Source organism: Scomber japonicus, chromosome 3 (assembly GCF_027409825.1).
Source record: "Scomber japonicus isolate fScoJap1 chromosome 3, fScoJap1.pri, whole genome shotgun sequence".
Lineage (NCBI taxonomy): Eukaryota > Metazoa > Chordata > Actinopteri > Scombriformes > Scombridae > Scomber > Scomber japonicus.
The window spans coordinates 35,674,289-35,700,845 of NC_070580.1; the positions used below are offsets into that span (position 1 = coordinate 35,674,289).

General features: G+C 38.0%; 1 protein-coding gene across 1 annotated transcript; it reads left to right on the forward strand.

The window, feature by feature from the left end:
- The first annotated feature begins 4,905 nt into the window (after positions 1 to 4,905).
- Positions 4,906 to 26,557, forward strand: LOC128355817 (programmed cell death 1 ligand 1-like). The gene is made up of 6 exons (XM_053316180.1): positions 4,906 to 4,981; positions 6,616 to 6,700; positions 10,298 to 10,627; positions 11,248 to 11,283; positions 11,596 to 11,871; positions 26,518 to 26,557. The coding sequence occupies exons 2-6, from the start codon at positions 6,631 to 6,633 to the stop codon at positions 26,547 to 26,549; spliced, it is 744 nt and encodes a 247-aa protein (XP_053172155.1). The 5' UTR covers positions 4,906 to 4,981; positions 6,616 to 6,630; the 3' UTR covers positions 26,550 to 26,557.

Consider the following 26,557-nt stretch of genomic DNA (forward strand, 5'->3'; position numbering starts at 1 on the left):
TCACACCAAAACAGATGCTCATATGCTCAAAAGCAAACTCATCACACCAAAACAGATGCTCATATGCTCAAAAGCAAACTCATCACACCAAAACAGATGCTCATATGCTCAAAAGCAAACTCTGACACCAAAATACCACTCAAGGCCTGCAAAGATGTAAACACTACTGAGCATCATTAACCACATTACCAAAAAAATTGAAAACACAATTTTCACAGTGTGAGACTGTTCTTTTTACAGTTTCACAACTGCCAGGATGCATTTGAGCAACCCTTATTTATTCTCAAATATGTTTTGGGCATTTACTATAGATTTGTGCATTTCATGGGAATAGTTACATAATGCAGAAAATGCAGTAATATCACAACTCAATGCAAAAATGAGTCATTACATGCCGTGGACAATGACGTGGTCAATGACTGTTGCTCTCATTTCATCTGTAATGAAAATGCGTTGTCTTGCTTGCCCTCCTTCTCCTCTCCCTCCTTGGCCTGCTCCTCTTTGGACTGCTTCTCGCTCTCTTTGGCCCACTCCTCGGCCCGCTCCTCTCCCTCCTCGGCCTGCTCCTCTCCCTCCTTGACCTGCTCCTCTCCCTCCTCTGACACGAACTCCTCTCCCTCCTCTGACACGAACTCCTCTTCTTCTGTCTTGATCATCCATTGTTGTTTTTGAACCTTCAGCAAACTGCACTGACTTATATAGGTGTGGTCACATCATTTGCAATAGGTGTTTTCAATTATGAGTCGTTGTGTTTACTGATTGACACCAGGCAGGCCCGTCGCAACAGGACAGGCAAACCAAGCAATTGCCTTGGGCCCCGAGCTGGCCGGGGGCCCCCAGACAACTACTAGTTATGAATTGAATGCAACGACAAACTGTGTGCGTGTCCCTTTATATGCTGTGATGGTCAATGCAGGAAAGTGCAGCGACACTGTTATCGGAATCCCCCTCAAGGGGGCCCCCCTCAGTAGGTGTTAGCTCGGCGGCTAACTCGGCTGCTAACTCGGCTGCTGGCTCGGAGGCTAATTCGGTGGCTAGCTCGGCGGCTAATTCGGCGGCTAACTCGGTTGCTAGTTCGGCGGCTAACTCATTTACTAACTCGGCGTCTCTTTACAGTAATTTAAGCATTGCCTTGCGGCTACTCCTGACTCTCCCTGTGACTGTGGCCTCAGGTGAGAGGAGCTTTTCAGCTTTGAAGCTGATTAAGACATACATGAGGTCCACCATGAGCCAAAAAGAAGATTCAGATTAATAAATTGAATACAATTCGTTTCAGATCCATTTGTAGAGATGTGTTTTCAATTCGACTGTTTTTGCTTTTGAAAAAAAAAATACTTTTTTTTTTTTCATCAAGCTGCGGTTATCATCAGTTGGACTCACTTGCCCTCATCAGCTATTTGCAATTTGTACGTGTGACCAGCACCACCCATTACTGCACACTGGCATCCTGCAATTTGTGAATTCCCACAGATGTTTTTCTATCAACAGATGGTAAGATGTGCAACAAGTTTGTAGAGCCACAGACAGCCACAGTACCGCATTTTAATCTAAAGGCCAGCATAACAACACCCTGTTCAACTTGTAAGGGTGAGGTGAGAAATGCTGGTGTGAACTCTCACTCTTGATGCATCGCCAAGTTTTTGTACATTTTGTTTTTTGGTGTCTTTTCACTTGTAAACAATGTGTGGCTGAACTTCAACAGTGTGTCCATGCTGTGGTTCCTGTAGGCTTTGGTTGGGCGGGGTGTGATGGTGAGGCGTAGGTTTTTTTGCTGTGGTCCAGGGGCGTCGGCGTCGGCGGGCGGTGGTGGTGGGGGGGCCTCCAAGTCCATTTTGCTTGGGGCCCCCAAATTCCTTGAAACGGCCCTGACACCAGGTATGTTCATTGTGTTCAAGTTTTGCTGATTGTGGGTAGCATTTTGCATCACATGAGCTTCACAATGCATATTGGAGCAGAGTTATATGCAAAATGTGTTTTAGCATGGCAAAATGTGTTTAGAGTTTTGAGAAAAAGGGGATGGGTTTTGTGAACAGTGTCTACAGGTGAATTGTGTTTGTGGTTGTGGCAAAAGGGGGGTAGTTTTACTAAATGTGTTTAGGCAACTGGTCATTTGGTTTAGAGTACTGGGTTTTGTGTTTTGGCAATAGAGAAAAACTGTAATAAGGAGATACAATTAGTTGGTATAAGCAGAAGGGCAGATCAAAGGTCATGTGGGATAGTACTGTACATATACCAAATGTGTCTAGGCAGGGACGTGCACATGATTATAGAGAGGCAGGAGCTCAAAGTCAGAAAAGGGCAGCATGTGCGTGCCAAATTTTTTTTTTTCGGTCCTTTACACAATATGTGTCATAAATACAGCTACCTACTGTACTGTTATACCTAGAGAGGCTTGATTACTTTAGATGTGGCGTCAAGTAACTATTACTGATAATATAACTTTGGATGGTGAAAGTTCTGCCACCGCTACTTTAAACTTTTTTATATATCTTAAAGTATAGTAACCACAAAACTTGTGCCATGGTTGTCACTTCTGTTTTTTGCTTCCCCTCCTCTCTGTTCTCACGAGCTCACTAGTTTCAAATTGTAAATTCCTTTGAGGAAATGATTCTGTTAATGATACCATTTTCCAATAAGGAACCCTTTGTAAATGCTTAATAGGCTTAAAAAATGGTTGATTAATAATACTGTTTATAAATGACTTTTAAGATCTGATGACTTAGGGTAATGGTATAAGTCAGTAATAAAGATTTAGTGTTTCTAAGTCATTACATTTTCTGTTTATTTTAACAGTCATGAAAAAAATTAAAGTACAATAGGCCGAACTTTTTTTCTCAGTTTAAGCATAAAAGTTTAGTGGATTTAGTAGATAAGATCAGCAGTTGTAACAGTGACATCAGCAAATAGCAACATCTTAATGAAACATAATCAGTACAGAAATATGTGTCCTAATAAACATCACAACACAGGAGATGTCATGTGGCTCTTTACTCAAAGTTCAGATATTTATCATAATTTAAGTATGTCCTTTTGTTATAAGAAAGGGTTAATAACTTAACATATGGAAACATGCTGAAGATGTGAGTGGTGCATGTGCTGGTGTCAACTGCCTCATTTTTTGAAAAGGTAAAACCACATAATTACCCAGAAACTGCCTTACCCACTTCTGCTTTTTGCTTCCTCTCCTCTCTGTGTTCACTGGTTCTCACATTTCAGACTCACAGGGTTTAAGTTTATCTGTGGAGATGATACTGTTATTAGTACCACTATATGATTATCTGATAAGAAACCTTTTATAAAGGGTTTATAAGCATTAATAAACAGCAAAATCAATGTCATCTCATAAATACAGCTACCTACTGTACTGTTATACATAGACAGGGTTGATAACTTTAGATGTGAGATGTGGTCACTAAGTTTGGTTGCAACATATGTTTCAAGGAGTTTTGTCATTTGTGGAAGGACTGTGTCCACATCATATTCTTTAAGGCATAAACATGTAAACAACTCTTCACCAAATACAAACAAAAACAAAACAATGTCAATGTCTAAGACATATAACTATGATCTCAGTAGTAATGCCCTGGTTCAAATCACAGTAGCTATTTTAAGCATTGTTCTTTCCCCTTTTTTAATTATCTTTATTTTTATAGGCTGTAGACAATTATTGTCACACTGAGTAAATAGCAATACTGGGCACATTTATTTGTTGCCTCTCTACTGATCTTTTTAATACACTGTAAAAAAAAAAAGGAAGCAAAGGAAGTGCACATTCACAAAAAAGCTTGCCCACGTGATGCTGTGCTCGTACCACTGAGGTGCTACAGAGGACGAAAACTTGCATGTTAAAGTCACAGAAGAAAACCTGCAGACTTTTTAAAGCTGTTGTTACTGATTTTAACTACAGCATTTAAAGTTAAACTGGAAGATTTTATATTTCACAGTTTCTGCTTTTATACCTCATCAGTTTTTGTGTTCATAGTGGTTATTTCTCAGTTTTATTACATAAATGTTAATACTTGGAATAATTTTAAATATGTAGCAATTGTCAAGTGTTTTAATACAAAGAAGAGCCACTGTCTGTGTGTAACAACATTTTGAATGTTCTTTGATGTTGATGAATCAATAAGTCAACTTTTATTGTTGTTTGTGTGGGGGAATTGTTTTATTTGAGTTGTATTACACTTATTTCTTATTACAGTTATTCCTTTTCATATAATGTGCTCACACCCTTTTCATGCTGTGTGAGGTAAAGCATTGCATCTCTCCACCTATAAACGGCTCAACGGCTTCCTGAGAGGCAGAAAGGAAGTCACTTATCTTTGCTTGCAGGGTTGCCATTCCTGCTGCCATCCTGTATAAGATGACTATAAATTATTGGTTGTAATCCAGGGGGGCAACAGACTTCTAAACCGTGCTGGTGAATGGGACATTGTTTCTGGCTTGTTCGCTTGGTTTGAATCGATATTTTGTTGTTCATCAAAATGACGTTAGCATGGATTGGTAATTTACCAAAGTATCCATCAACACCCTGCTTTTTACAATCTCTCATTGTGGACGCCTGAGTTTATTCATCCCCACCAAAAGAGATGTTTTGGTGTTATTCCTTTGATCAGGGCAGACTGGAACTAGAGGTTTACTAATCAAATGAAGCTTCCTGTGAGAAAGATGCTGTTGGTAAAACTGTGACCCAGGCACAGGCATTGTACCCCTTCTAGCACTGCTACTGCTCCCCAAGGCTCACTCATTAGATCTGGAGTATGACAGTCTCCTCATATCCGCATATTTACCTGAACTGTCTGTTTTCTGTTGTCTCTCATCAGCGTCTCTCTGCCATATTTGTTCACAACAGCAGTTCCTTCCTGCTTAAAGTTTAGACTGAGGTGGAGCCACCAATATTTTTAAATGCGTCACAAATTATATCTCTGCTGCATTTCTGTTGCAGGATCTCAGCATTCACAGGTTTTCTGAAGTTAGCAAGGTAATGTGACTTTTCTTCATATCTGTAACAAAAACCCTGCACTTGTGTCTTTTGTTTAAGTTTTCTTAGACTTCCTTTTAGCTAAATTCTCTCTTCTCTCTTTCTTTCCCTTTAGTTCGAGGCTGGGCTTTTCCTGGCATTTTCCCTTTTTTTAGGGGGTCTCTGCGTACTCTCCAACAACTTTTTATCCGCTTCATTTTCTCCCCTAACTGTTTACTTTCTCAACCAGTCTGATGTTTTCATCACATGATGTGACTGATTGGAATTTAATGCTAAATTGGACATGACTACAGATGTTTACTGAGATGTGGCACAGACATCTACTCTTTCTGTTCTCCTTAAACTGACAATCATGTTCAAACGAAGTAACTTTAAACAATAAGTCTGAGTATCCTCCATGTCAGAGGTCTTATCATAGATCTACTCAGTGTTTCAATGTCCAGAATAATTTTTAGGAGCTGCCATGATGTATTACCTGGAGGGGGTTAATCATTTTAGAGGGCATCATAACTGCTGGAAAGGGGGCGGGGGAGGGGGGGGGGGGGTGCAGGGTGTTGTCTCCATCCTGTCATGACAAGATAAACACACCACTAATTCTGAGAAACTGCTTACCACAACTTAAAATATAGTAACCACAAAACTGAGAAAGTTAAATGGTTTTGTTTTTTTGAATCTTGCTCCTCTCTCTTCTCACTGGTATCACTTTCTGATAAGGAACTCTTTGTAAAGACATTAATACATGGTGAATGAATACTACGACTATTTATTAATGATTTTTAAGACCTGATGACTTGTCAAAAGTGTGAAACATTTACACTTATAAATGGTTATAAGTCATTAATAGAGTTTTAGTGTTTCTACGATCTGCCGTCATATTTAATCATATTTAATCATATTTAATCATATTTATATTTAATGCAAATAATTAAATTCTGCAGTAGTTGAACATGGGTGATGTCTTCCTGAACAATTAAGCATAAAAAGAGTGATTTTTCACAACCCTAATCCAAAATGACAGTATGCATAGTAATGGGTTGTAAAGTATAAATAAATTATTCTCTAGTTAATTAATTACTGCTTATAAACAGTGTGTTATCAGAAAGTGGTACCCTGTTATTTTGAAGAAATCAGCCTCAAAAGCTTTTGTTTCTGTTGCTGAAGTGCAGGTCAGGATGAGCAGCATCCAGGTGTTTGTGTAATAACAGGAAAGAACAAGTCTGTGGTTCTTTGTTATACATCTTTCTGGATACAGAAGGCTATTGTTTAGAGGTCATTTCTAAACCGTGACACAGGTTATGGCCCTAAAATGAATCATTTTATTGGCATATCACTTTCGTTTTGAGTTCAAATTGAGTTAATTTGTGGAAATGATGTTGCTCTGCTGAAGGAAACACACTGAAACGTTTTTGTTTCTCACGTCATGATGAGTAGAGATTTCTGTGATCACAGTAAATGAAGAAGCCATCAGTTGGATTTAAGGACATGTAGTTGTATTTCTTGCACAACTACAGATGAAATGTTAGTGTGAAGATAAAGCTCTGATCACAGGGAATATTTTCACATGTAATTTGTGCTGTTCTTGTGCAGAATTCATGAGTCATAGTAGAGATGTTAAAGTGATGTTTGATCTCCAGGTGACGCAGACAGCTATGGAGCTTCTTCCTCTCGTGTGTGTCTCTCTCCTGACTTGGTCTGGAACAACGTTTGCTGCTGAAAACGGTGAGAAAACCAATCACTTCCACTGATAATCACACTGAATGACATTTATTCATTGTATTTGATTTCAAATGTGTAAATTCATGCAGGAGTCTGAAAGCACGCAGAATAAAAATGAGTGGATAGTTTAAATGACGTCATCAGCTGCATACAGTCTTATAATAGACCTACCCAGAGTTTAGATGTTTATCATCATTTAGGATGTCATACTGTTATAACGCCATGAACACACTGAAGAGCGGCAAAAAGTGGTACGCCGCAAAAATATCATTCTTCTACGATGTGGGAGGCATTACCTTTCATTCCTGTCATTCTTTGTGCTGTTGTAATGAACAACCAATGTGAATTAAAACATTGCTTACATATCTGATGTTCTCTGAAGTGAGATAAGTTGCCAAAATAAACTTAATTTTTTCAGTGGAAAGTTAATTCTTATAAAGAATCTAAATCCATGGAGGGACACATCACTCTTGCTGTTGCTTTGCGGGTGCATCACAGACAGTGTTACATCGAGCTCAGTTTCCCATCTAACAGACCCCCCCCCCCCCCCCCCCCAAACAGCAAAGGAAGTGCACGTTCACAAAAAAGCTTGCCCACGTGATGCTGTGCTCGTACCACTGAGGTGTTACACAGGGCCTGAGCTCTATCATATCTGTAGAAAAAGCTCTGCGTTCTTTGCTTTGAAAACAACGGCAGCCTAAACATGCACGAAAACTTGCATACACGTCAGACGTGGTGGAAACGTTTATATTTTATGGGTCCCAGAAATGGGCAGCAAAATGCATCTGTGGCATAAATGTCCAGATTGATGTAGGAGAACGAAATTTGGTATGCAGATGTATCGTGTCCACATGCAAAAAAAAGTTAGGGGGACCAAACTGTCTGTCAGGTCATTCTCCTCTCTCTCTCCTTGTTTCCTATCAGCATCTCTGCCAGTTACTATATGAATAAAGGCAAAGAAACCTAAATAAATCTAAAAACAAAGAGAGAAAACTTCAAATCAAAATATTTCCCCTCTGTTATACCTGGTGGGCGGTATTTTGGTGTTTCACCATAAAACAGGAAGTCCTTATAACCCCAATATTTATCGTGCACTAAATTCCACCCTGAACATGTTTATGTGTCAATACTGACTCATATTCATAGCACTACTTACTGGACACAGGAAGTCAACCTTATATGACAAACATCATCTGACTTACATGAAATTCATACTACAACATGACATATAATTGGTGTGTGTTCTCTAGCGCCGCATAGTGGACACAGGAAGTGTTTCTTAACCCCTTCACATAATGTTCAATAAAAGCCCAGGAGCCAAGACATCTACTGTTAGATTGTGATAGTGGAACAGAAAACATATTCAATTAGCTTTAATGTCATTATTAACAGAACCAATTAGTAATTTCCATCAATAGACCTGTTTGCCAATAATAGAGAGTTTTCATTTTGACTATTGTAGACTTTTACAGGATATGATCTCATTCACATAACTGTATTTCAACATACTCTGTTGTCCACTGTAGTTCAGCTACATGTAGTGAACTACTGTATATCTGATGGTTTTCTGTCCCAAAAATCACATTCACACACTTTTTCATACCAGAGGGGTTTCTAATTAGTGCATATTAGAAAAGTGGAAGCAGTTATCTAACATGAATACTGGGCTTCACAGAAACATTCAGCCTTCTTTTATCACATTAATATTGTTATAGAAATCTTGAGCTCATCACTTCAGAAACTTCATTAAATATGGATTTCTTATGCAACATAATTTACTGACAAATACAAACTTGATTGTTCAAGGAGAAAACAGTTATATATTAAAGTGCTGGTGCTCAATGCCTCAGAGAGCTTTACAATCTGTACAGAAATACACAGTGGTGGAAAGTAACCAAATACATTTACTCAAGTGATGCACTTGAGAACAAGTTTGAGATACTTGTACTTTACTTGAGTATTTTTATTTGATGCTACTTTATATTTTCACTCCACTACATTTCAGAGGGAAATATTGTACTTTCTACTCCATTGCATTTATTTGACTCCCTAAAAAATGGAAGATATGAAATATGTGTCAATTACATAAATACAATATGAAAAACAAAATTATATTTTACATATATAAAGAATGTGACCAATCCAGGTCTGTGTTATATAATCTAACCTACAGTATATGTTATATGGTGCTGTTGTCTTGGTCAGGACGCTCCTGTCGATATTGTTTAATGTCAGTGAGCCTCCACATTGAGCCTGCAGATGGCGCCACACTCCACTCTTTAATACACTCTTTAGCAGTCAGCTCATCCTGATTCAGCATCTGAAACATTTCCATATTTTAATGTTTAATGTTCAACCAAACACAAACCTTCAGAACTAAAAAAAACTCAGAGTAGTTGATGTACACGAGTCAAAGTCTGCTGACAATAATGAGGATAAAACTTTCTGAATGAACTCTATCATTCTGTTTGTTTGTCCAACAGACAAACACATGAGCATCAAGCTGTGTGGTTTTAGTGTTTTAGCACTTCATGCTGGTCAGTTCCTCACTAGTCCCAACCAGACAGAAACCAGTATGAGTGTGCTGGTGATGGACTGAGGCTCTGCTGAGGTCTAATGCTGCTTTTGTCCTGCTGATAAGCTGCAGTCCAACTAACCTCTGGCAGGTCTGTGTGCCTCAGCCAATCAGGACTCAGAGCTCTAATGAGACAGCAGTTTAGTGTAAAGTGTCCTCTGATAAAAGCAGTGAAATGTTTACCACTATAATGAAGCCATACATTGTTACTGGGATAGAGTTCACATGGAGCCTTTTCTACAGTATCTCTAATGATCCGTCATAGCTAGAAACAGGTGGGGGCGTGGTCCTCATGGTGGAGCAGCTGTGTCTGTGGAAACTCCATCTTCTGTATCAAACATGCTTTATATTAGTGGACAGTGATATTTCTGCAGTATAGTAGATGAACTCTGGGTGTGCTCGCTGTCTGAGTGGAGTTCAGAGCTTCGTCCTTACTGTCTTTTTATTTAGCTCCTAGTAATCAGGATGAATTCTGGGAAATGAAGTTTGACTTTGTTTAGTTGAGTTTTCCTCTTCCATCTGCAGCGCTCTCTCCTGCTTCTCTTTCTTTCTCTCACTCATTTGTTCAACCAGGTGTAATATTTATTAGTGTGTTGGATGTGCAGACAGAGATAGTCTGATGACTTAGTCACTGCTGAAGATCATCATCATTTTGGAAAAAAGTTAAAGAGTTAAATGTTCATATTTATTAATGTGTGTGTTGTTCTCCTCAGGTTGTGATAAAACACTAGAATAATATAATAACGTGAAAAATAAGAATAAGAGAAAACTAAATGTAAAAGACAAAAACAGATAAAACATAAATAGATGTAAAAAAGTGAAATATGAACAAGTGTAAATATGATATGTGCAGAGCAGAGCAAAGGATTTGTTGAAGACAATGTGCCAGATGACAAGAAACAAGAAAAGTTTCTTGTTATAACATAAGTTGATATGTTGCTATGACAACAAACTTCCATATGTCTGTCTTAACCTGATTATTCTGCATGTAAACATAATGATTAATATGTGTTTTTGTTTTCCAGAGCCAAAAGTCATCAGAGTGAAAGAGAATGGTACTATCATTCTACCCTGTTCACTCAGCAGCAAGCAGGACATTTCTTCACAGCTCTTTGACTGGAGGAAAGATCATCGCAAAGCTGATGAGAAGCAGGTGTTCCAGTATAATGGACGTGATCCTTCCAATATCATCATTACAAATAAAGATAAACGAGTCTCACATTTTCCAGATAAACTGAAGTCAGGCGACGCCTCCATAACGATCAGAAACACGAAGGTGGCTGACAGTGGGGTCTACACCTGTATATTTCCAGATCTTAATCCAGAACAAATATTCCACATGAAGCTTATTGTTGGTGAGTACTTTGATAAAACACTAATTTAGTGATGTGACTGGTTTCAGAGTCCCAGATGGACTCAAGTCAAGTAGCCAGAAACACATCTGGCAGGGCCTCGTCCCCACAGCGCTGCAACCATGTATGGAGTGATTCCCTCTTTATCAAACATGCTGGATATTTGTGACACATTGCAGATTGTGTCACTGCGTCTGATACATTTAGTCACTTTCCAAAACCTGTTAAATACGTCCAGCTTCATGCAGTGATTGTTCAGGTGTGTGGAGGTAAGAAAGAGAAACTTCTCTCTCAAACTCCTGATTTTAACATCATGGATGTCTTGATGTCTTATCACCATTTAAAGGATGATCATGTCTCACCCCTCTCTATAACACCAGGCTTTACACTCAGTTCAGAGCAGATATAAACACTTTGACCTTTAGATGACACGTTGTAAGACCTACAGTAGTTAATTTCCCTGAAGCCAAGATGTTTATGAAAACTGAGACTCTAGTTTCATTTTTCTTTGTTTAGTTCAATAAACAGATTAACAAAGTTATTTTTTTCTAGTATTATCTGTCTGCTATGTTGATGATGTCACAAACATTATAACATAATTATGATTTCCTTTTTCCTTTTAGGTGATTTAAAAGACAGAACAGGTGAAAACATCCCAGGTGAGTCCTGATTATGATGACGTCACTGTCTCTACGTTTTACACCTGCTGTAATTTTGACTCCTACAGACCTCAATCATTCACTAACTAGAACATCTGCATAACACACTGTGTGAAACTGATTGGGATCATTTTTCTAGTTTTGCATATGTGTAATTTCACGTCATGAGTGCAGACATTTATATATTTTATAATTTTATGTAATGACTGTTTTGGACTGTAATCCACATAAACAAACAGAGAAGAGATAAACACAAAAACCTCTAAATAAAATTTTATGATGTAAAAAAAACTGTTTATACTTCTATTACAGGTTCAGCTCTAAAACCATACATCATATCACTTAAAGAAACAAAGGACTGGGCACGGCTGCAGTGTGAGGCTCATGGTAATCCTCAGCCTGAGTTACTCTGGCAGGACAGTGATGGAAACAACCTTAAAGCTGAGGAGCCTCAGGTTTCAACACAAGGAGACCAATTCAACGTCACCCTCCAAATAACTGTGAACAAGACCGATCTCTACCGCTGTGTAGCTACTCAGGACGAGATTCGCCATCAGATTTATGCAGAGACCCACAAGTATATTCACGGTGAGATGGTTCTTATTAGTATTTTCTTTTTTTTTACTTACACAAAAATAGTTTAACCTGTCACACCACCCATGAGGTCAAAAGGTCAAAGAACCATAAATTAACCTTAAACTTGATCTTCATCCATTACTCATCAGTGAGGGTCGTAGATGACCAACATGTTTGATCATGTGATTTCTTGACGTTTCATTCGCTGCTTGTGAAGCAGCTGGCTGTTGGTTCATTACAAGCAGAACTAACTTCAAATAATATTCTTCTCAGCAAATAAAACAACAAGCTCTCTCTTTGTGTTTCTCTCAGCACAGTAATCACACTGCTAGCTTTATTAATGAATGAGCAGACATTTATTAAAGTTTACATATTCAACACTGAAACTAAATGATCATACTCCTTAAACATTTTCTAACACTAACTGTTTTAAGAAAGATCCAGAGTCCATCACAGACTTGTACTTGTGAGCCTCAGCTCAGGATGTAGAAAACCTGGAGCCTAAAGTGGAGTGACAGGACAGTGATTGAAACATCCTTCCTACTGAGGATCAACACGTGTCAGAAACAGCAGGATGCTACAACAACATGAGCCTCCTCACTACTGTGACCAAAAGCAACCTCTGAGCTGTGGAGCCCAGCAGGAGGAAACTGCTCAGAAGATGGATGCGAATATCACTGTGGCTGCTGATGATAAAATAACTTTGTTGTAGCACTAAAAACGGAAAACCATAACCGTTATGGGAAATGTTAGCATAATGCTAACGAGTGACATAACTGCCATTTACTGTAGCTTCTATAAATACAGTAAAATGTATATAAATCAATAAATGGTTGTGACACAGACAATTAACATAACTTACTTATCATTCAGTGATACACATTAGGAATATAATATTAGCTGGCTTTATAGCGTGTAACACATAAACCGGACAGGAAGGAAACAATTTCAACAATTTCAGGTTCAGGAATCATGACCTTATCTGTTGTTTCACAGTTTACTAAAATGAAAAAGATTCTTCTGTGAGCTTTTGTGACTAAAAATGGATCATTTTACTGTCAATCTAATCTGTCAATCATTGGAGATTTTAGGAGCATGCACACCTTTAGTTGTTCTCTTTGTGTAGGTTATGATGTCTGAACATGATGGACTCTTTGATTCTGACTCTTACTTTACCTTCTTATCTGTTTCAGGTTCTGCCAGTGGACTGGTTGCTGGTTCAGTTCTCAAACTCTTTTTGTTGATGGTGTTCTTGGTGTTACTGTTCTAGCTGTGCTTGTAAAAAAGGGTTTTAGGAAAGGTGAGTTTAAATAATATATTTTATCCATATAATCATAATGAGCAGACAACAGATTATTTGGCTTCCAATCCACAAGTCTACATTAATCTATAAGTTTGAAATTAATAGCAAATATAATAAGTAGTTGTTCATTTATACAACATTTTGAATATCATTCAGTTCTGTCCATGTTTTCTGATTAACTCAGTTCATATACTTTAAAGTGAAGGGCTTGAATTTTACATTTCAAGACAGTTAATTTTGCAAGTTTTAACTTTTTTAAAAGTTGAACACACAAAACAAACAGTGACACACTGTGATTAGATAATTATGTCTTACACGTGTTGTAATTCAAACATATCTAAAAGGACACAATGTAGTTAATGTGTTTATTAACTGAAGGACTTTTGTTTCCAACATTAGGATTTTCTTTAATGTAATTGTGTTTTCTCTCCTGCAGGCAGATATATTGTGATTCAACAAACCAGTCAACATAATCAACTTGAGGCTTTCCTGCTCAACAATGTGCCTTGAACTCTGCTGCTGAAGTGTGTGTGCTCTTGTATCTTTTGATGTTTGTGAGGATCAGTTTGAGTTTTAAACCAAAACAGTGAAAACATTTTTGGAGCATTTTGTCCTCATTTATCCAAAGGCTGGTTTTTAAGTTGAGGTCTGGTTTTAGAGTTAAAGATAGAAACAGACGACTGTATAAACCTGTTAACTTTAAGATGAAGCTTCCTGTCTTACTGCAGCAGGACCAGGAGGGGGCAGTGTAGCTCACAACATGATATCAAATAGAAAACACTGAAATACCCAAAAACCAGAGAACAGAACAGTTTCAGCTGCCTGAACCTCAAAGAGATTAAAACCTTTATAATGTGACTTGTAGCTTGACCATTCTAACATTATTAATAAATATCAATGAATAATGAGAACTGTTGTAGTTGTGATGGACTACATTTGATCTCTGATCCTCAGCTGAAATAAACAACCATCGTAGTCAGTCACACTTTAAAAGATAAAGTAGAAATGTGTGCCAGCGGTGGTCCGGTTGGATCCCTGCTGCTCCTGTCATCATGTCAAAGTGTCCTTGAACTAAACACTGAACCCCAAATGACTCGTGATGTTCAGACCTGCAGCCTGCATGCTAGCTGGCTGCCATCAGTGTGTTTGTGAGTGTTAATGAGTGAATGAGAGGAACATTTTAAAGCACGCTGGATAAAAGCAGCATATAAATGCATCCATTTATCAAATATTATCATACTGCTCTTAAAGATCCTCACTGAGTCAGACTGTACTGAAATAAAACCTGCTGTTAAGCTTTGAATAATGTCAATATTATATTTATATATTATATAGTGTGCTCAGCCAGAATCAGTCAGGTACAGTTTCATACTGAACTATAAACTGTTGTTGACTGTGATATTTGAATTGAGCTGAAAGTTCATGTATGTTTATGTTGTTTATGTTGCACTTGCAGGGTTTCATGTCATTTCAGGCTCTTCTTTTCTATTCAATCATTTGAATAAAACATGAAAAATGTCAAACTGTATGTTGTGACTGATTTGAATGTTTCTGTCTGTTCAAACTTTGATAAGAGAAACAAAAGTGATGAAGTGTGTGAAGATAAAGCTCTGATCAGAGGGAGGATGTTCACATGTCATTTGTGCTGTTCTTGTGCACAATTCATGAGTCATAATAGTTAATATACAGCAGGACAATGAAGTTCAACCATGGTCCAGATGTTTCCAGCTGTGTTTTTTTTATTGGGATGTAGGTGAGCCTTGTATTTATATTGTTATCTACTGCACATTTATGATGATGATGATGATGATATTAGACCAGATTTGTCCCGCAGGCCGCTGTTTACCCATCACTGACGCTTTTATTGTGACAGGGCTGTGCCGGGTGTGCTGTTGGCGTTTAAGTCGAGGAATCGAAAGTGTTTTTGGATGAAGCAGTGAGGCTGTGAGGAGCGGCTAAAGCTTCGTTATATAGAGATGTTAAAGTGATGTTTGATCTCCAGGTGACGCAGACAGCTATGGAGCTTCTTCCTCTCGTGTGTGTCTCTCTCCTGACTTGGTCTGGAACAACGTTTGCTGCTGAAAACGGTGAGAAAACCAATCACTTCCACTGATAATCACACTGAATGACATTTATTCATTGTATTTGATTTAAAATGTGTAAATTCATGCAGGAGTCTGAAAGCACGCAGAATAAAAATGAGTGGATAGTTTAAATGACGTCATCAGCTGCATACAGTCTTATAATGGGACCTACTCAGAGTTTAGATGTTTATCATCATTTAGGATGTCATACTGTTATAAGAGGGTTTAATACCTTTAGATGTGACGTCATGATGGCTGCAGGGTGTTGTCTCCATCCTGTCATGAGGATCCATCAAAATAGTCTGAGATTAGATTTACAATCAACTAATCAGTTAATCTTTGCAGCTCTATTCAAATCATTGTCAATATCTTATAAGAGAGAAGCCATATAGGCCTAGATTAGGCCTATATGGCTTCATAAATAGATTTTTTTCATTTGCATCTTCTCTCTTAGCTTGTTAAGTAGTATTTAAACAAATGGCAGCAGGTGTTTAGATGTTATAAACACTGAGGTGGTATAGCTCCTAATTTATTGATGGTAATGATCACACCAATTTATTATATTTGTTTTATTGCTCCTCCTCAACCAAAACCAAAACTATATGGAGAAGTGGAGATGGCACATTGATGTATGTCTTCAGCTATTTTTCCCCAGCAGTGAGTCAGCTGACTGATAAAATAATGTCATCATCCTACAGGAAGATAAAAACACACATTTTAAAAAGTGGTTTAATTAAATTAGGTAAGGCTTCATTTACTCTTAAACACACTTTTATTGGTTGAAATTGAATGTATACGCTTTTTACTGATAGGACGCAATGATACTTCAATAGTGCACCTGCTAAGAGATCTGATTTAATTTTACAGTAAAACTACGCCACCTGGTGGCGGTACGTATATATACAGTCAGTCAGGGAGACAGCGATAACTGTTCTATATAAACCTGTCAGTTAATAAAACATGTTAGTGTTCAATAAGTTGTTGTTCTCCTGGTGTATAACTACAGAAACATTACAGGTTCAGACAGCAGGTTATCTAACATGAATACATTCTGCCTTCTTTTTTCACATTAATATTGTTATAGAAATCTTGAGTTCGTCACTTCAGAAACTTCAGTAGATATGGATTTCTAATGCGAAATATTTATTGACAAACACAAATATTCTTTACAATTTATATCAATAAACAGTCTCTTTAAATACTCCTTTTTTTCACAGTATAAACTGGTTCACAACACACTTTTACAGTGTACAATAGGCAAGGCAGTTTTATTTATATAGCGCATTTCATACACAATGGCAACTCAATGTGCTTTATATAAAACAGAAAAACATGCAATTTGAGAAACATTAAAACATACAATTAACCCCCCCCCACACACACACACACACACACACACACACACACACACACTAATTATAAAAGCAAAGTACAGAAATGTATGAATAACAAAATGCTTGCGTTACATTTTTAAATGTATATTTACAACAACAAAAGTACATATTGACAACATTTCATGATGCATTAACTGTTTACAGCAGATGAAGCAGAGGAATGAGGACATAGTTCATCTTATTTCCTTTCTAGATTGCCTCTGAGGAAACAGCAGGAGTCATACTTTCTATTTTATCTTTATGCCTAACTCTTTTTAATTAAATACAGCTTATATCAATGTAGAAGAGTAGTGGCATGCAGGATGAATTGAGATAATTATACATGCAAACACACACATATTCCTCTGCACCCAAGATGGCATGCAAACACACACACACACACACATATATATATATTTATATAAGCTGAAAGTGTGACAGTGGTCATTGATTGAGGAGTTAGCAGGTGGCTTAAACCTCCCTCTGGAGTTGACACACTCAAAAAAGGAACATTACTTCAGCATTTACACACACACACACACACACACACACACACGCACGCCTCACAGAGACACCTCAAGCCTGCCAGGTGCAGGATGTGTGAGCCTCTGCTAAATCAAACTGTTAAAAAAACCCCCAAAAAACAGAATTTCAAAATAAAGCTCTCCTCCTGCAGCTCTCCATCCTCCGCTCTGTCCTAAACCCCTCCCACCCGACACAATAGTGTTTACTACTACACCCACTCACACACACACACAACTTCCTGTCATGGCATGACAACCTTTAGTAGACAGTAAACAGCAGCACTTCTCACCTGTTTAAAGTCTGCCGCTAAAGTAACGAGTATCTCAACTCTCTGCTTGAATTCGAGTGATATTGCGTTTCATTTCACTTCAGTTCACTTCCACTGAAAGTCTCTCACTCTGGCATTGTTGATAAGATTATGTGCTGTCTGGTTTTCGACAGGCAGTAGTCCGATGATTGCACGTTCATTCATCTTTGCTGATTTTCCTGTCATTTTTTTCTCTCTTTCTGCTATTCAAGCAGTCCCATCTTTGATCAGGGCAGACTGGGGCTAGAGTTTATATGGTTGCGTTGTGCCACATTCCTCTGCTTGAAGACTGACATAAACTGTATGATACCAAAGACACATTTCCCTCTGGACATTAAAGTTGACCTTATCTTATCTCATCTCATCTCATCTTATCTTATCTCCCAGATATACTGTAAAACTGTGACCCGGGTACAGGCATTGTACCCCTTCTAGCACTGCTACTGCTCCCCAAAGCTCACTCATTAGATCTGGAGTATGACAGTCTCCTCATATATTAACCTGAACTGTCTGTTTCCTGTTGTCTCTCATCAGTGTCTCTCTGCCATATTTGTTCATAACAGCAGCTCCTTCCTGCTTAAAGTTTAGACTGGGGTGGAGCCACCAATCTTTTTAAATCTCTGCTCTCACTTCTGTTGCAGGATCTCAGCATTCACAGGTGTTCTGCAGTTAGCAAGGTAATGTGACTCCTCATACCTATAACAAAAACTCTGCGCTTGTGTCTTTTTTTAAAGTTTCTTTAGACTTCCTTTCAGTTAAATTCTCTCTTCTCTCTTTCTTGCCTTTGAGTTCTAGGCTGGGCTTTTCTTGGCATTTTCTGGGGTATTGTCTCCATCTTGTCATGAGAAGCTAAACCCACCACTAAGTCAAAAGGTCGGTTGCTGAAGTGCAGGTCAGGATGAGCACCCTTCAGATGTTTGTGTGATAACAGTAAAGAGCAAGTCTGTGGTTGGATTTGAAAGCCTTTTGTTCTTTGTTATACATCTTACTGGAAGACTATTGTTCAGAGGTCATTTCTAAACAGTGACACATGAACTTATGGCCCCAAAATGAATCATTTTGCTGTAATATCACTTTCGTGTTGAGTTAATTTGTGGAAATGATGCTGCTTTGCTGAAGGAAACACACTGAAACATTTTTGTTTCTCACGTCATGATGAGTAGAGATTTCTGTGATCACAGTAAATGAAGAAGCCACCAGTTGGATTTAAGGACCTGTAGTTGTATTTCTTGCACAACTACAGATGAAATGTTAGTGTGAAGATAAAGCTCTGATCAGAGGGAATATTTTTACATGTAATTTGTGCTGTTCTTGTGCCGATTTACGTTAAAGTGATGTTTAATCTCCAGGTGACGCTGACAACTATGGAGCTTCTTCCTCTCGTGTGTGTCTCTCTCCTGACTTGGTCTGGAACAACGTTTGCTGCTGAAAACGGTGAGAAAACCAATCACTTCCACTGATAATCACATTGAATGACATTTATTCATTGTATTTGATTTAAAATGTGTAAATTCATGCAGGAGTCTGAAAGCAGAATAAAAATGAGTGGATAGTTTAAATGACGTCATCAGCTGCATACAGTCTTATAATAGACCTACTCAGAGTTTAGATGTTTATCATCATTTAGGATGTCTGTTATAAGAGGGTTTAATACCTTTAGATGTGACGTCATGACGGCTGCAGGGTGTCGTCTCCATCCTGTCATGAGGATCCATCAAAATAGTCTGAGATGAAATTTACAATCAACTAATCAGATAATCGTTGCAGCTCTATTCAAATCATTGTCAATAACGTTCTCTGTTTCTTTATTGTACTTTTAAGACACAACAACAGAAAAATCAGCATTTAATCTTCTCTGTTAGCTTTCTGAGTAGGTTTTAAATAAAGTTGTGATGGCAGCAGGTGTACAGGTGTTATAAGTGACTCAGGTAGGTGAGAGGTAGACCTACTTAATGTAGCTCACAGTTTATTGATTATTTATTTCAGCAACTGTCCAGATTTTCTTTCACCTAATCACAATTTCAGTTTTTTCACTTTAGCAGAACTACTCACAGCTGGTTTACACGTTTATTATGATTTTTTTTTTATTTAATGACTTTTAAAATAGGCTTAAATATGTTTTGTTGTGTTTAGTCTCCCTCTTTTCCTCTCTCTGTCTTGCCTACTCTTGTTTTTTCAGTTAGAAATACCTGTTTGTGTGGGTTTACTTATCTGGGTGTGGAGATGAAGAATGTCTCCTGATCAGTGTTTTCATTCTCAACATAATTGTAGGAGCTGTTATTTCTACAAGTGATCTTTGGGTTATTATAGTTTATTTCATTTTTAACACTTGGGGACAGTTGAACAAGCTGAAAACACATTTTCACTTTATCACAAACATGTTAATAAACAGCTGCATATTTACACATCCAGCAGACATGCAGCAACAGTTTGAAGTTTAATGACAGTAATCTTACTGTAAACATGAGGAAGCATTTCTGTAACTCTTCCAACCGATCAGGTTTGAGGTGAATGTGGCACCAAAGGCTGTCACTTAAAAAGTATTCATCCCCTTTTATCCATTTTTATCCATATGCTGTTTATTTGATGTCAGAGGAAGGATAACAAGGATTCATGGGCACCTGCAGTGTTTTTACAAAATTTCCAGACACCAACCCATAGTTGTGGAGATGTTTCAGCCTTGTGGCTAAAAACAACATGAATCATTAATTGATCAATTTACCTTAAAGATCAAATACAAGTTTGTTTAATACAAATACAAATATTGTTTGCTGTTAAAAAGTCTTAAAAGTATTATATATTTCAGAAGTTTAATTACTGGACTCAAGATGTCTCCTTCTTCACTGTAGAGTCAATTCTCAGGCTTCAAGTTTCTTGTTTAAGATGAATACTGGACGATGATTGGTTTCAAACTAGTTGTAATATCGTAACATCATCTTCTATAAACACAAAGAATATTTACACAATATTCACCAGGTGTAGATAAAAAATAACACCACATGAGCAGAAGTAGCACCAAATAGTCAGAATTAATTGTGTTCCTTCAATGTTCACACTAATGTTTTGAACTCATGTTACTTCTCACATCCACTGTGGTTTATGTCATTTATCTGCAATTAGAAGTGCCAGTTTCTTTTCATGAACAAGGCACTGCCAGTATACTAAAGTGAGAGGATCTGAGAGGTCTGGCAGTGTTGAAGAATTAGAAGAATTTTGAATGTTATCCTGTAATGAACGGTAGACAGTGTAAAGATGTACAGATAGTGATGATGTGATCTTGTTTCTTGGTGTTCAGGATCAGTTGTAAAGCAGGAAATGGAAGCTTGAGAGATGCGTTGGTAGAGCGAGTTACAGTAATCCAGTCTGGATGATATCAATGCATAGATGAGTCTTTCTAGGTTAGAGGGTAAGACTGAGAGGAAATGCCTGATTATGGAGATGCTTCTGAGTTGTAGTTGTAAACACTCCCACAAATATTACTACAACACAACATTCAGATCATGTTTCAAACCCGTTAGACCAGCTAGTGTAGTTTAGAGTAGAGCAGATATAATGTAAACATAAAACTACATCATGATGCAATATCTGCTCTTTAATGATAGGACACAAGGACATGTTAAAGATTCACCTGGTAAGAGAAAGAAGTTTAATGATATAACATCGCAGTAAAAATACGCCACCTGGTGGACATACAATTAGTCAGGGAGGCTGCGATCACTGAGCTGAACAAATCAGTACTTGTACATTGAAACTGATTTAACTGTACAGCCTTGTGCTTTAGCCATGTGCTTTCTATGCTATGCCCAGTACGTTACCAAGTCCATGGAAGGAGAAAGAGCCGATTGCAGACGCATTGTCATTGAGTGACTGAACCAAACATAAAGTTATGTACCGTCCTTCATTTGGAATAATTGTCAGGCAGCCAACAAGCAGATAACATGTATTATAAAAGAGTAAGTAAATGTTTTAGTACTTCATGCTGGTCAGTTACACACCATTCCCAATAAGAAAGAAACCAGTATCAGTGTAAGTATGATATGTGCAGGACAGAGCAAAGGATTTGTTGAAGACAATGTGCCAGATGACAAGAAACAAGAAAAGTTTCTTGTTATAAAATAAGTTGATATGTTGCTATGACAACAAACTTCCATATGTCTGTCTTTACCTGATTATTCTGCATGTAAACATCCTGATTAATACATGTTTATGTCTTCCAGAGCCAAAAGTCATCAGAGTGGAAGAAGGAAAAGATGTAATTTTACCCTGTTCACTCAACACAAAGGAGGACATTACATTAAAGCGGTTTGAGTGGAGAAAAGATGATCAGAGGAGAGTGTATCTGTATGATGGAGGCCTTCATCACGACGAAATTCCAGGTCAAGATCCACAGTTCATAGGACGAGTCTCACATTTTCTAGATAAACTGAAGGCAGGCAACGCCTCCATAACCATCAGAAATATGAAGGTGTCTGACAGAGGAGAATACACCTGTGAATTTACAGATCTTCAGCCAAGACAAATATTCCACATTGAGCTTCGTGTTTTTGGTGAGTACGTTCATAAAACACTAATTTAGTGATGTGACTGGTTTCAGAGTCCCAGATGAACTCAAGTCAAATAGTCAGAAACACATCTGGCAGGGCCTCGTCCCCACAGCGCTGCAACCATGTATGGAGTGATTCCCTCTTTATCAAACATGCTGGATATTTGTGACACATTGCAGATTGTGTCACTGTGTCTGATACATTTAGTCACTTTCCAAAACCTGTTAAATACGTCCAGCTTCATGCAGTGATTGTTCAGGTGTGTGGAGGTAAGAAAGAGAAACTTCTCTCTCAAACTCCTGATTTTAACATCATGGATGTCTTGAAGGGGAGACGGTATGAAAGTGTGCGCTGTTATCACCATTTAAGGATGATCATGTCTCGCCCCTCTCTATAACACCAGGCTTTACACTCAGTTCAGAGCAGATATAAACACTTTGACCTTTTAGATGATATGTTTCGTAGGAACCGTGTATTTGATTTTGATTTGGTTTAATTGTAGTGTTCCTCCCAAACACTAGGGGGACATAGTAAAGGCTGGCTGAGCACAGATTTATTTAAGATTATGCCAGTCATCACAGATGTGCTGATGGTGAGAGGCTAAAAGTTTTTTTGTGATTGTGATTTGATTTTGATTTGTTTTATTGTGTAATTTATGTAAAAGGATTACAAAGTGTGCAGAAAGTGCACACTGTGACATTTGATAAGAAATTTAATACATCATTTCATCAACTGGAAAAGACTGAATAGCCTGAACAAGCAGGGCCATTAGCAGCCAGTAGTGGCTAAAGTTTAGGGCATAGTCACTTCTACTCCAGCGTACTCCAGCCTTAACCCGTCTGGGACTGACACAAAGCAGCCGTGTCTGTGAAGCCAAGATGTTTGTCAAAACTGAGACTGTGGTTTATTTTTTAAGTTTTCAACAATTGTTTTCAATAAACAGGGTAGCACAGTTGTTTTTCTAGTATTACCTGTCTGATATGTTGATGATATCACAAACACTCTAACATATGCTTTCCTTTTTCCTTTTAGGTGATTTAAAAGACAGAACAGGTGAAAACATCCCAGGTGAGTCCTGATTATGATGACGTCACGGTCTCCACATTTTACACCTGCTGTAACTTTGACTCCTACAGACCTCAATCATTCACTAACTAGAAAATAGGTATAACACACTGATTACAACTGATTGGGATCATTCTTCTGATTTTATATGAGTCTAATTTCACATCATGAGTGCAGACATTATACAATTTTACATTATGACAAGAAGTCACATTTTTATAAAGACAATTTTACCTATATAACCTATTACTTATAATCTCACCAGTGTTTGCAGTGGTGACATGTTCTGTGTTGTTCTCTTCACACTGTATTTCACAGAAACAAGCAGAGAAGAGATAAACACAAGAACATCTAAATATAACATGATAATGTTCTTATTGCTAAAACTGTTTATACCTTGATCACAGGTGCAGCTCCTATGCCATATATCAAACACCTTACATCAACAAGGGACGGGGAGGCACTGTTGCAGTGTAAGACTCATGGTAATCCTCAGCCTGAGTTACTCTGGCAGGACAGTGATGGAAACAACCTTCCAGCTGAGGAGCCTCTGGTTTCAAAACAAGGAGACCAATTCTACGTCACCCTCCAAATAACTGTGTATAAGACTGGTGACTACCGCTGTGTTGCTACTCAGGAGGAGATTCGCCATCAGATTAATGATACGACCCATGTGACTATAAATGGTGAGATTCTTTTTTTCCAACTCTTCTTATTTGGATTTTACCACAAAGTGACATATACAGTGTTGACTTACAGTAGAAAATAAGGCATAATTGGTTGAGTGGCTAGCTGCTGCTGTAAGACAGACGTGCAGAGATGAGAGTTTAGTCTTCTTCCAAATCCAGAGACAGGTTAGGGGAAAGGGTTCCATGTACTTTGGGATTTCTTGGTAAAGCCAATTAGTGAAAATATACGTTTTTCAAGTTTTAGATTATAAAGAACTTCCTTGACCCAATAGTGATTGTGGACAAGCGAGTCCCAGGCCAGCAAGGTTGTAAAAGCCAGAGCCCGCCTCACTACAACAGAGAGGTTAGTGTGAGCAGGAGTGCTAAAGATGGCTGATAGTTGGGGGAATGGTCTGGCTGTAGACTCTGCTTATGGTTTCAGAAACACTCTCTCATAAGGTCAATTTAGGGTAAGACCCAAACATATGAGTGTGATTAGAAGGGGATTATTTGCATCTGTTACAGGCATCACTAACAGTGGAGTAGATTCTGGCTTTTAGAAATCATATTTAATCTGTTTTTTGTGTGCATGTTAACTGGCATAAAGATAAGTCTGCTCATGTGAACAATGATTCAGACTGATCTCTGCAGACACATCACTGATGTACATGAAGTAAGTGAACTTTCCTTCCTGATGGAAGTACAAAGTTAGTCAATCATCAGTATCATCCTTTTTGAAAAACCTGTTTTTGTTGCTCAGGAGCTGATTAAATAAACCTCTTAGGTATCAAATGTGATGCTGAATTTACATGTTTGTTGACAACCTGATCCTGAGGAAAGGAACAAGAACTCCACTCAGAGAGATTTAAAGTTAGAAAACTTAAGAATAATTTACATTTTCATGATGTATGTTTTTTTTTAAAAAAGGTTTCTGGATGATAGGTGCTGTATGATGTTGTAACCAGCAGACTGCAGCACAGAGGACACTAAATGACATTATAGTGGGATTATACAGCAGTGATTTCCAGTCAGCTGTGTGTATATTTCTAAGTGCTGTCTGGCAGCTTCCTCACAGCACAATTAATGTGTAAATATTCTTCTCAGCAAATAAAACAACAAGCTGTCTCTTTGTGTTTCTCTCAGCACAGTAATCACACTGCTAGCTTTATTAATGAATGAGCAGACATTTATTAAAGTTTACATATTCAACACTGAAACTAAATGATCATACTCCTTAAACATTTTCTAACATTAAAATAAATGTGCTGACATTTATTTATAGTGTCAGGTCCCCAAGATTGGTTCCCGTAAGACAGAGGGTGAAATGTGGGAATGTGGGTGCAGATAGTGTTGGGTACTCCAATTTTGCAACAACTTTACAACCTTGTGTGGGAACAGGTGCACCTGGTCTCTCTCTCTCTCTCTCTCTCTCTCTCTCTCTCTCTCTCTCTCTCTCTCTCTCTCTCTCTCACTCACACTCACACTCACAGGCCCAGAGAGGAGGAAGGGAAAATGAGGGTGCCCAGGATCTTTTACACACTTTCACTAGACCCGGGCCAAGGCCAATGAATTTTAGTTTGAAAAAATTATTATTTGTATCATTTTTCTTAAACTAAAAACTGAAAACGGGTCCCACAGACCAGAATACCTTTATAAGGGTTCAAATAAATTCCAGTGTGATTGTTTATAAGATTTATTTTCTAACACAGCAGAGTTTCATCTGATCTGAGTGTTAGTCAAACCTGAATATGAGATCTGAGCATCATGAGAATGTGTGTGTGTGTGTGTGTGTGTGTGTGTAACATGTAATTTACAGACTCTGCTCCTACTCAACAGTGTTTAGTGACGTAGCCAGTGTGAACCAACAGTGTGGGCCATTTGTTTCCACACAGCTTTTTTTTCTCTTTAAGGTCCCGGTAGCTCGTTAAATACTCGTCATAGAGAAGTCAGAGACTGTGACCATCAGCTTTTCATCTGTTTACTGTAAAGTTATTTCAAGTAGCAGAGTGGAGTAATGTGAATGTGCAGCAGCTTAAGACAGGATGTTTGTGAAATCTGACACTGTGCTTTATTTTTCCTCCAATCAGTTGTGTTCAATAAACAGAGAAACAAAGTTGAGTTTTTACACTTTTACCTGTCTGCCATGTTGATATCACATCAACTCTCTAACTTCATTATGTTTTCTTTTTTCTCTTTTGGGTTTCATCTGAAAACAAAAACCAGCTGAAGTCAAAGCAGGTGAGTTGTGATTTTGGTCAGTGATCTCTACATGTGCATGTTTGTGCTGTAAGTTGTGAATATGATGATAAAAATGTTGAATGAGTAAAGCTCAGTGTGTTGAGCTGACTGGGATCATTCTTCCTCATGTACGCTCAGACTAATATACATATACATGTTTTTATATTTGTCCAAAGGTAAAGTGCTCCATAGTTGTGGAGGCTTATAAAATGTTATTGTTACCATTTCATAACACAAGTGTCTACAAATGATATTTAATGTGCATATGACAGGACAGTTTATCTGTGCAATAATCAATACTTTAATAAGTGATCAGAGCTGATATCAATCCACTATATATTGGATCAGTGTATCTCTCATGATACACAGACACAGATACAGACACAGACCTAAGCTGTCCATCCCAATGAAAAGCAAGTGACATAAACTCAGTGACTTTATGAAGTCCACCTCTCTAAAACTAATGCAGTGTGATACAACAGTCTTACAATGAATCCCACTTTGATGAAGGTTTGAATGTTCAGCTTTTTGTTTCAACTGTTTTAAGAAAGATCCAGAGTCCATCACAGACTTGTACTTGTGAGCCTCGGC